Here is a 12,087-nt window from a genome sequence, read left to right as displayed (position 1 = left end):
TCAGCTGGGGCTTCACGGCTGCCCATTTAAATCGCTGCAGACCCCGGGCTCCATGGCTTTGAAATGCACAAGAGCGCCCGCTGGAGACTCTTGTGCATTTCAAAGCAGGAACCAGCTGCAGTCCAGAGTCAGCAGGACTTCCCATTGGCCCCAGACTGTAGGTGGAGTTCTGTGTTTCTCCTTTGAAATGCATAAGCCTGCTGGGGCTCTTGTACATTTCAAAGGAGGAATGCAGAAATGCCTCAACTAGTTGATGGAAATTCCATCAACTAGTCAATTAACCACATTTTAAAATCCTTAATCCCTTCCCCGTCCAGAGTCTAAGATTTTTGAACAGCTGGGGCAACAGTCTTGCATGCCTATACTTCCAGTACCATCAAACTGGAAAGACTGCACTTTAAATGCACTAATGTATCATTTGTAAATTGGACTTTTTTTACTTAGCTATGCTGTATTGATATAGCCAAGATGAAATGGGGTTTTGCGTTAATGTAGTCTCACTGCCTACGTTGAAAAAAATGGTTTACAGAGAGACATCTACTGTTCTACTAATCCAGATAAGCTTTTTTCTTCCTGTCCACATGTTTTAGTTATGGTAGTGTATGATTGGTTATACTGGGACTACAATAAAAGGGAATATCATTGCTTTGTTTATAACATTAATACGATTTTAAATAAAATTAGCATTCCCACCTCCACCCAACAATCAATTATTTTTATATAGTTCCTCGCTAGTTGGCCAGACATTAGATGACCACAAACAGCATAGAGATCTGAAAAAGGCCACAAGAACTTCATAATTGGGAAACTGCTATCTGGAGTACTTTTCTTCTAAGGTCCCAATAACCCTGCAGCCCACCTATCATATTAACCTGCATTTACTAACATGTTGTGCCCCCAAATTGGAAAGGTGTAGGATTCACATCAGGTTAAGACAGAAGTGACCTAAAGCAGAAGAGTGTTTCCAGCCCTTCTGCTCTGTGGCGGGATGTAAAGCTGGAAGGCAGCGTGAGCAGCACCAGCATTATTCACCCTCCAGACAGCTCCTCATCTAGACTGGGCAAGGCACAGTCTAGATGAGGGTGCAATGCTGGTCGCATCCGACCTGATCAGGCAAATAGAAATCCCCCATCCCCAGCTATACAGTGCCAGCCCCCCATCTCTGAAGCCCCCCACCCCTGCAGCCAAGACACGCCCCCCCCCCCCCCGGAGCTTTTCAGACCCACTGCAGATACTGCGCCCCTCAACCCACCGTGGAAGGAGAGGGCCAGCCCTGGCCTTGCCCACCCACCAACTCAGAAGATGAGGTTGAGTAAGACCAGGATGTTTCTGGAGGAGATGAACCCACACTGCCCCATAGCTCCAGCTCCTGGGCTCTGCTGCTGCCACTGCCTGCAGCTTTTTCTCTCCAAGGCCAACGTCTGCTTGCAACGCGGCTCCAGCTCTGGCCCCAGCCAAGACCACTGGAGGAGCAGCTGCTGCTGTCAGCTACCTACAACATAGCTCCAGCCAGGGTCGTTAGAGAAGCCCCTGCCCTCCAGGCGGCCCACAGCTCCAGCCCTGGGGACGGGCTGAAGCTACGGCCAGGGCTGCGTGGTGGCGGGCCAGCTGTACGCCACATGGCCCCAGCCCGGAACAGCTACTGACGGGCTCTGCTGACAAGGTGGGCGGGCCTCAAAATCTTGGTGGAACACTGATTCACAAGTCTTGCCCTGAGGATATTTACTCCAATGGATTTCAGTGTAGCTTTATCAGTTACAATATAATCTTTCAAACTTTCAAACAGGAAACTACAATAATTTTACTCCTAATGTAGAATCGTAAATTACACTTTTTTAAAGAAGACTGGTAAAGTGGCTGACCATTTTTTTACATTAGCTCTATGCTACCCATTTGCAATACAAACTCATCCTGTGTTTTATTCTTTCCCCAGTACCTAGATGTGACAACCAGACTTACACCCCCATTGTGCTACTGTTACAAGATAAAATAAAACCGCCTGTGCCTTGGAGAACTTGCAATCTATACAAGTTTCATAGATTCTTTGCTTTAAAACTCTGTGAAAGGACCATCAGACCGTCTAATCCCGTGATCACCAACCCATTGATCACAATCGACTGGTCGATCTCAAAGGCTCGACAGGTCAATCGCGAAATGTTTGGGGCTCCCCTCCTCCGTTTTCCCCCCACACCAAAGAAACCCCACTACCTACCTCCAGCAACAGTGGAGGTAGCACCAGCTTCCTGTGGAGTGGATGGAAGTCCAGTAGCTGTGCGCCACTTCCAGGGGCTCTGGAAGTGCGCTGGCTGCTCCACTCCCCAGGTCTGTGGTGTGCTGGGAACTTGCGGGGCGAAGGGGGAAGGGGTGAGTCCCCAGAGGAGGTGCTCGCTGGGTCTTTCCCTCCTCTGAGGGGGGGAGGGGAGTCATCGTCCCCAAAGGAGGTGTGCACCCGGGCTTTCCCTCCTATGCAGGGGAGAGGGGGAGTTGTCCCTGGAGGAGTCCCAGCAGGAGGTGGGTGCGGGGGACTCCCTGTCCCTGCCCCCAGCAACACCCTGTCCCCTGATGCAGATCCCTGTCCCCACTGGCACCCTGTCCCCTGCTGCAAAACTCTGTCTCCTGCCCCCCCCCCCCCCCGGCACCCTATACCCACTAGCACCCTTCCCCAGTACCATGTCCCCTGCTCCCACCAGCACAGTTGCGGCCACATTAGTGAGGCTGGGGGGGGGGGGGGGGTTGCATCTCACTTGTGTGGCCCCAACTGACTTTTCTGTGGGTCAGTGATCCTGATTCAAAACAGGTTCCCTGCCCTTCTCATAAATAAAGACAATGCAGAAACTTTGTGTGTTTGACATAGTATGTTATTTAAAAATGAAGCCGGGCCAACAAGTCCCCAGTTGAGGCCACGTCCCCATCTGGCTGCAGCATCATAACACTCTTGCACCCCCCATTCCCCCAGACCCTAGATCTGAGCCTATCATACACTGGAACCCCCTACCCTGAACCCCTGAGATACCCTAACCCAAATTCCTGCACCCTCACATCCACAAGCCTGTGGCTTATAGTACCCCAACTCTCCATCTGACCCCAACACTCCCCAGACTGGAGCCCCCTCCCCAAGCCAGTGTCCCCTTCTCCACTTCCTTCTGCATCCAAATGTCCTCCCAGAGCTTACACCACTCACTCCTTCCCACACCCAAATCCCTCATTCCCACCCCAGAGCCCACATATCCTGTCTCAAGGTAGTGAGAGTACAGCTAGACTGCAGGAGTGTTTCCAGCATTCCAGAGATATCCTGGAAAAACACTTGCGTTCAGGGACGCGTTTGTTCTTCTGCTTTTTTTAGTGGAAGAGCAAACATGCTCTTTCGGTAACCCCTGTATTCCTCGTTCCACGGGGCTTCTGAAAGACGGGTTTTTTCTGACAATTGGTCCAGTCTAGACAGGCCAAATGTTGGAAAAACCTCTTCCTACAGAAGAATAAAAAAAAAAAGCAGCAGTGTAGAGTGTATAAGGGCTGAGGATAGCAAGTGATGGAGAGGAGGAGAATAGAGAGGGCGGGGCTTCAAGGAAGGAGTGGTGTCTTGGGGGAAGGATGGGGCAGTAGATCTTAGGTTGTTTGGACAATTAAAAAGTGATCTTGGGTGTAAAAAGGTTAGAGACCACTGATCTAATCTGACCTCTTATACAGGCCCTGAAGTTTCACCCAGCTTCCCAATACTGACTCCTTTAACTTGTGTTTGCTAAAGCATCTTGATCAGAAATCAAGATTTGGAGAATCCACCACTTCCCTTTCTAGTTTGTTCCCACAGTTCATCCTCCTCATTTTAAAAAAAGTGCCTTATTTCTACTTTGAATCTGTCCAGTTCTTAGGCCTTTCTCCACTACAAAAAATGAGCCCTTTAATATCCTGTACTGCCCCCCAGGTAAATATTTAACAGTGTAATCAACTCATCTTTCAATGTGCCTCAGAATCAAATACACTACTTCCTGCACATTTTAAATGGAAATTAATAGCAAGTAACAATTACTTTGGATGTATTAAGAATGCACTTAATGTATTTCAACCAATTTCTTTTCCTTAGCTTCATAGCTGCTACAGTTCTTTTAATGTGCCAAATGGTAACTAACAAAGTTCCAAGTTATTTCAATCTGGAAGTTACAAATTTTTTTCAGAAGCCAGCAATAATGTTTCGTGTTAGTAAAAATGGGTAACAGGTCAGATCAATCAAAAGTATTTGCATGAATTAAGAACACAGAAATGGCCTTCAATATTAGGAAGAGCTGATTCTAAACCAAGGTGGGGGGGGGAGGAAGAGAAGAGAATAGTTTGGCCATTATTCTCTTATTAAGTACTGTCTAAACATTGTTTAAGCATTCCTGCAGCCCATCCCTTTCATGATTGTACTATATCTTATACGAATGTAAGCACTAACCACCTCTTCCCTCCCCCCACAAAAAAACCCAAAGCCCTGAGGCCTTCTATTTACAGAACTTTAGTCAAAAGCATCTACTACTGCTCCAGATAACCTATAGATTCCCAATTTTAGTTGCTTAGCACAATAGTAAACTATTAATACACAATATTTATTGAAATAATTACACCCTTCAAGCCAACTGTGTTGCACCCCTTAGACCATGCAAAAGGAGGAAGACACTGATTATGCTGCCTCTTTCCCCAAAACATAAAAAGGCAAGTGAAAACTTTACTTGTTTTGCCAATGGCTCAGTGCAGGGACTTTTTGTATTTGTACCGCACCAAGGACAATAGGGCCCCGATCCCAGTCCCCAGGAGTTGGTGCAAAACAAAAGCAATAAATCCGGAGCAGGCAGCATGGTCCTGTGCCGGCTGCTGCGAGGCCAGGCAGCGACTTACCGGCTTACTGGGGTAGACTTTGGAGAGGTGAGTTTTCAGCTTGCCCACGGTCCAGTCCAGGAAGCAGCTGATGGTCTGATCGGTGTATTTCTGGTTGGGCGCTTTGATGATGAGGGTCACCGGGTGATCCACCAGGCTTTGCTCCATGCTGCTCGCACGGACTCGCGCTCTCCGCGAGGGGCGAAGCCACGGGAGCTCGGGCAAGAGGCTCAGTGCCCGGCGGCGACTGTCACGGGGAGGCTTCGGGCGCCCATCGCCGCGGTCCCGCTGGGAGCCGCCCCTACAGCACCGGTCGGGCGGAGGGGGGAGGCGGGACCCCGCCGAGCCGCGCCAGGGCGGTGCCCGCCTGCGGAGAGGGGAGAGCGGCGGGTTAGAGGCGTCACACACCGGCCCCCCCCACGCAACAAGGGCCGCCCCCGGCAGGGCCCCGCCGCCGCCCCGAGCGGGGGGGGGGGGGGGGGTCAGTGACTCAGGGCCCGGCCCCCGGGCGAGGTCTGGTCACCCCCACGCGGCAGGAGGGTCCGTACCTGGCCCGCCCGCGCGCTCCCGGAAACCCGGCGGCGCCTCAGCCCAGCCGGTGCCGGAGCCGTTCCGCTGGCGTAAAATGGAGACCGGAAGTGGCTCGCCTCCCTCCGCCTGCGGCTGCCCGTGCGCGGCGCCAGGGGGCGCTGGGAGAGAGAGCGAGGAAGCGGCGGCGAGCTGAGCATGCGCGCTTCCTCCCTCCCTCCCCCCCCCCCCCGCGCAGAGCGCCCGCTGCAGTGCGCTAGCCCCGGCTCCACAGCCACACTCCCGCCCCTCCCCCCGCCGGCCTCCCTCGCTGGGCGGCGGCCGCGCCAGCCCTGCTGGGACACCCAAGGAGAAGGGCGCCCCCTGCAGCGAGGCGGCGGCGGGGCACCTTCCCTGGAGCTTTAGTCTCGCTTCTCTGGGATGCGGGGGTGAGAGAAAAGCCCGCCCCCTCCCCGCTCGCTCTCCTCCTCCTCCTCGCTGCAATAAGGGGTTGATCTTCGGCTTAGTGCCCTGCACCTAACTATAGTAAAAGCATCACACGCCACAGAGTATGCGAGGGGAGCAGACTGCCGCTCTGGAAGCCCTAGAGACGTGTGCACCAACACCATTACGTCTACCTAATTATTGAAGCAAAATGCAGGACAATGTAGCACTTTAAAGACTAACAAGATGGTTTATTAGATGATGAGCTTTCGTGGGCCAGACCCACTTCCTCAGAAAGCTCATCATCTAAGAAACCATCTTGTTAGTCTTTAAAGTGCTACGTTGTCCTGCATTTTGCTTCAGCTACCCCAGACTAACAAGGCTACATTTCTATCACTACCTAATTATTATGTCAATGCAAATTTCTCCGATGCACAATGGGTAGGTTATGCTAATATGACCAAGTAACATACCCCAGAGTCCCTATTATGCAGGTTGGAATCTTGCTTTTCTTCTTGCAGAACGTCTGCTTTAATGGGTTACAGACTTGTGACTATATGGATGTAGTTATACCCGCACTCACATTTTGCTCAGACAGACGTGGCTTGTGACACAGGATGTGGGTTGTCAGCAAAACCTCATTGTCAGTATACCACTGAACAAAATGACTTCAAGACGATAGTAAAGGGAGCCTTGTTCAAATACAGCTAAAGAGTTCTGCTTGTCAGCGTGTGACAATGTTTCCGTGCCTGCACCCAACCCCCTATTGTGCAAAGTGTGCCTTCTGAGGTGTTATTTGAAAACTTACAATTTGCAGGCCATTATTTTCCTAATAAAATGTATGACTCTTGTGTACGTCAAAGTTATAGAAGTCCACTCTACAGGTGTTATTAGCACATGTTCCAAATTGAGCTTGGCAAACAGGTCTGTCTTAAACAAAGGAATGCATGCTCTGCCTAAATTGCATTTCAACAGTCATCAAGCACAAAGGATAACAAAAGAAGTTCAGCCTAGTTAGGAAAAAACAGCACTGAACTTCCTTTCCTTTGTTTCCTGGTACCTAACTGGAAATGTTTTTCAAGAGGAGCACTGAAAATACAAAAAGGAGGGAGAAACACCTCAAATGCATTCTGAAATGATTAGTCCTGTGGTAATTTAGAGGCTAACAAAAAATCATGAGCTTTTGTAAGCAAAACTCACTTCTTCTTTCCCAGGTGTTTGGCTGGTGGATTTTGCCAAAATATTCATGATCTGACTAGCCCCATGTTTGGGGTTGATAAGGAATTTTCAATGGGTCAGATATGCAGAGATCTGGGGGAGGGAGTGGACAATATTGCCTTCATCTGCAGCATGGGTCACTTTCTGGTTTCAACTAGTATAAATGGTGGATTCTCCATAACTTAACATCTTTAAATCATGATTTCAGGACTTCAGTAGCTCTGTCAGAGACTGTGGGTCTATTACAGGGGTTGATGGATGAGGTTTGGTGACCTGCAACATGCAGGAAGTCAGTCCAGGTGATCATGGTGGTCCCTTCTGCCCTTAAAATCTGAGTCAATGAGACCTGCCTTTTACCTTGCTCTTGGACTCCTATCACAGCTCTGACCCATGTCTCTGAATCCTGATAGCTGATGATCACTGCTCTAACTGGCAGGCATTACTACCGAAACTGTGAATCAAAGGGGGCTTTATTTGGGGAGGTGGTATTGTTATGCCAATAGAAAAACTTACTGTGCATGTTGGCTACATCTAAGCTAGGGAGCTATGCTGGCATAGCTATGTCAGAGGCTCTGTAACGTAAACACACTCTCAGCTTTCATGTAAAAAGTGTTTTGAGACCTCAGGTTTGCACACAAAAGGCTGAAAATGTGACCTGAATATGTCCTCAAGAGTCAGAAAACAAAGACACATAAAAACCCCAAACAATTCTTTTTTAAAATCTCATTATTTTAAGCCAGTCTCATGATATTTTTTATTTGGCTCCATGTGTTGGTCCACCTGAGGTTGGCTGTGCTCCCAGGATGAAGAATTTTGCATTGACGTAGCATCTTTTGCTTTTCCAGGAAATTAAGGGGGAGGCAGCAGGAGACACAGAAATAGCAGAAGGTTGTATACATTCTGGCTGATACAAGTGGCATGAGCACAATATTTTTGTTTCTGGGTAAATAACAGGTTTCTTTTAATGCAAGGGATACTGATGTTTGACAGGTGTACCATGTGTTTGGGTTTTCCTGGACATGGCCTCCTTTTTTGTCTTCCAGTCTCAATCCAGACAGATATTTGAAATATGAAAAACTTCCCTGAGAATCTACAACCACTTCCATGGAAGTTGTGAGAAAGGGTCTGCCAAGAACTACTGACCATAATGGACCTCAGGATTGTAGAGGATTCCCCTATTGCAGCCTCTCTCAGGCTCTCCTACCTCAAAAGGGAGTGACGAGTGCAGAAAAGTTGGTAGTAGGGTCGCCATAAGATTTTCCTGGCTATAATCTCTTCTTTAGTCCTCAGATCTCTGTTCAGGTGGACTTTGGAAATATGAACAAATGTCCATGATACTTCCTTGCCTTCAGAGTTGGGTGGCTAGATTGGCAGCTGCTCTCAACCACCCAGCCTGGAAAACATTGCCACTGCCAGCAGCAGCTTAGAAAGAACAGTGGCAATACCACAGCTTTCTGTACTTCCTTCTGCGCTGCTGCTGGTGATGGCACTGACTTCAAAGCTGAACTCTTGTTTTCTCTGGACACCCAGCTTGGAAGGTAGAGATACCACTAGCAGCACTGCAGAAATAAGGGTGGTAATACTATGCCACACCACCCTTCCTTCTGTGCTGCTGCTAGTAGCAGTGCTGCCATCCAAGCTGGGCACCTCACCAAAGGCCATTGATCAGAAGGCCACCCAGCTCAGAAGGCAGCTCCACCAGAAGTAGCAGTGCATAAGGAAAGGTGACAATACCATCCTATGCCACCCTTCCTTCTGTGATGCTGCTGGCAGTGGCACTGCCATCCAAACTGGGTACCTACACAGTGGCCATTGCTCTACAGCCACCCAGCTTGGAAGACCAGGAAAAAGTCACAAACATTTTGTAATATTTCAAAAATCTGCCCAGAGGAAGATTTGAGGACCAAAAAAGAGTTCATGTCTGGGAAAAACTAGACAGATAATGACCTTATTTATGAACCCCATACACTAGCCTTGCAACCCTCTTTTAGATTGGGAGCCCCAGTTTCAGAAAGACACTTGGGGAGTCCCAAATAAACTTAAGGTCCAACACAGCCAAAAGTTTCTAGCAGACTGTTTCCCACAACTTCCACTAAACAGGTCATGGATACAGCCCTACCAAATTTGCCATACATTCTCATCAAGTTCATGGCTAGAGGTTGTGAAATTGATCAATTTCAGATGTTTACATTGGAAATTTCATGCTGTGGATCCTGACCCAAAATAAGACTGCATATAGTGAGAGGAGTTGTTGTGGGGAGTGGGTCCCAAGAATGCCACCTTCACTTCTATCCTACTTTTAGGTCAGGGTTAACGTAGGTTCCACCCTCATTCCTGCACTACCTCTCAAGTTGGCGCTGATCGCCTCACCGAGAGTAGCCATGTAGGGGGAAGGACAACTCTCCTCCTCACCAGAATAGCAGCTGGGTGCCCCAGGTTCCTATCAGCATGGGGATATCAGATTTCACAGTGAAGGGTAGATTTCATAGTCTGTGATACAATTTTTCACTGTCAAGAAATTGATAGGGCCCTAGTCAAATTCTCATGAACCTTTTTCTCCATAGTGATCTGCACTTGATGATAGTCTCCATTGGAATGTTCTAGCAATGCTACAGACACCAAGGGATGTCTGCAATTCATTTTATTTGCTGTTTCTTTTCTTTCCAGCATTGTGGATTAAGAGTGCTGGCAGCCCAAGATCAGGTTCTGGTGAAAAAGGCATTATACAGAGGCCCTCTTGGTCTTTTTGAAGTCTTTAGTGGTATAGCCTCTGCCTTGTTTCTCTTCTCTGGATGGTGGATTACACCATCACCTGCCCTTGCCCTATTTATTTCTGACTGTAAATGATCCTTGCCACTTGGCCAGCAGTTTTGACATCCAAATGGGCAGCAACAACAAACCCTCTCACCGGTTAAATTTTCACTTGCAGGTCCATTGTTGTCAGCCTGTTCCTGGTTACAAGATTACAGCACCTTTTCTCGCAACAAACCTGCAGGGGCTCCAAGTTTTCTGTCTGTGGAACACGTATTGTACCACATTGTTCTGGTTGTTCTTGGGCCTGGCTTTTCCCAGGCCTGGTAGAGGAGATCTAAGATCCTGTGGGGCTCCCAGTGCCTCCCATATAACAGCTCCAATAGGGATAAGAGAAGGTGTGGGATCAACCACGCTCAGCGATGAGGATCTGAGGCCTTGGTCCTCTGGCCAGTTCATCAGTGGAGTTCCACAAAAATGTACAGTCCAATTTCCCCACCAAAAAAAGGCTTTGCAGACCCCCTCTGATTCCTGTGAATGGCTCAAGGCTTATGTCTCTACCCTTTCCTCCTTCCCAAAGGAGGAAAAATGGGTCTGGGTCTCCTTCATGAAATGGGTGGTTAGCATGGAAGCCTGGGTCCCTCTTCTCCACTGGGCATATGGCCACATCCCTCCTTCTGCACCCTTCTTCAGCTTCCCCCCTGATCAGTCCCTCGTTCTCTGTTGGTTCTCCCTTTTTGGAGCCGTCTGGTTCTGACAGCCAGTCTACTTCTCATGTCCATGGAAATTCACTCTGTTCTCAAGTCTATCATGGGATTTAGTCTGTTGGCTACTTTACCCCTTTCTGGGGTATTGCCCCTGGATCACTCTCTAGCAGTCTCCTTCCTTTCTCCTGATTGCTCACTCCTCTTTAGGAGCCTCTGCCTGTCTTCTTCCCAGCTCTTTGAGCCTCCCAGGTGCTGTTAGCCTGTCAATCATCCATGGCTGGTAGTGCCTGACACCTACTCTTTGGTTTCTGAGCTAGTGTGCAGGAACATACACCCCATGACAGGCTCCCTTTGAAACTCTTCTTCCAACTGCAACAGGTTCTGCAGGGACAGTGGGGCAGGATCCCAATGGCCCAGGCCTGCTTTCTAAGCCCTCCTGACCCAGTGTGGGATTCTACATCCTATCAGAGGCAATCTAAAATGCACAGAGCTGCAGGCATCAGGTGATAGTATCAGATAGAGTGGAGCTGGTGCATCACCACGATCCTGATGTATGCCAGTCGCAGAAGAAATAGGGCATGTCAGAAGAGACTTGGATGCTGTCAGCCGAAATGGTCAGGGCAGTGTGTGCGTGTGTGTTACACCCAAGTCTTCAACTGCTGAGACGCAAAGTCTTGTTGCAGTGGGCAGCCTAAGAGGCTGGAGGGCGCCCCGAAAAATAGTTTAACGTCTGTGACTTTACTGCTAGGACCGGGGTCCCGGCGCAGAGGGCAGCCAACAGGCTCTCAGATGCCCCGAGTTTATAGGAAGAGCTTATTACACCTCAGATTTTAGCTGCTAGGATACAGAAATCCCTTCGCAGCGGGCAGCCTGGGGAGACTGAGAGGTGCCCCAACGGATCTGTCCCCTGGAAGCGACATGATCCAAAACGCCCAAGCTCTTCCTATACCTGTCCCTTTTGACCGGCTGAAGTTCTTTTGTTTGTGTTCGGTTCGGGTACAGCAGCACGGGTTCAAGTCAGAAGCTTGACACGCACTGGCTTATTTATGAGAAAGAAAGAAAAGAAATAAAGAAACTTGGTTCAGTATATATATATTTATAAGTGAATGAGGGCACCCCACTTATTCCCAAAGTTTATAGCTAAATCACCTTACCAAAGGCAGTTTACAATAGAAATGAAGCAGCTTGACTTAAGAAAACTATAATAAAGTAACTAAACTTAAAACAGAGTGACAATTAAAGTGTACACATAAAGAAAACACATTGCAGGTACAATTCTCACTCCTGCGTTCCAGACTTGGCGTGGCCAGCATCTTTCTCTCAATCCCTCGGGAAGAAGTAGGGTGAGGTTGGGCGTTCCACGGACCTCGGGAGACAATCAATACCTGCCAGCAGGTGTAGGTGATTGGAGCGCAAAGGGGGTGGGCTACTAAACCCCTCTTTATACCCCTTGGGTCACGTAGGCTTCTTCCTGGTCTCAAGTGGCCAATTAGGAAAAATGGCTTTGAATGCCAAGTTTCCCACGAAGGGTGCAAAGCATAATTCACACCTGGGAAAATGCAGACAATGGGCACCTCTGGTACGTGATGGGCGAAGATTCCTCTCCTGA

The 12,087-nt window shown here is 48.9% G+C and overlaps 1 protein-coding gene across 2 annotated transcripts in view; it reads right to left on the bottom strand.

Annotated features, from left to right (window-relative positions):
* Positions 1-5,555, bottom strand: part of HERPUD2 (HERPUD family member 2) — a 33,734-nt gene extending 28,179 nt beyond the window's left edge. The window contains exons 1-2 of one of the 2 annotated variants that reach the window (XM_075921753.1): positions 5,400-5,555; positions 4,873-5,218 (exon numbers count right to left, since the gene is read on the bottom strand). In XM_075921753.1, coding sequence (XP_075777868.1) covers positions 4,873-5,019 — 147 coding nt within the window. In that variant the 5' untranslated portion in view covers positions 5,020-5,218; positions 5,400-5,555. The remainder of the gene's footprint in view (positions 1-4,872; positions 5,219-5,399) is intronic. The other variant, XM_075921752.1, reaches the window with a different exon arrangement.
* Between the last annotated feature and the right edge of the window lie 6,532 nt (positions 5,556-12,087).

Source organism: Pelodiscus sinensis, chromosome 2, assembly GCF_049634645.1.
Source record: "Pelodiscus sinensis isolate JC-2024 chromosome 2, ASM4963464v1, whole genome shotgun sequence".
NCBI lineage: Eukaryota > Metazoa > Chordata > Testudines > Trionychidae > Pelodiscus > Pelodiscus sinensis.
Note: the sequence above shows the minus strand (reverse complement) of the source record. Positions and strands in the feature narration are given on the sequence as shown.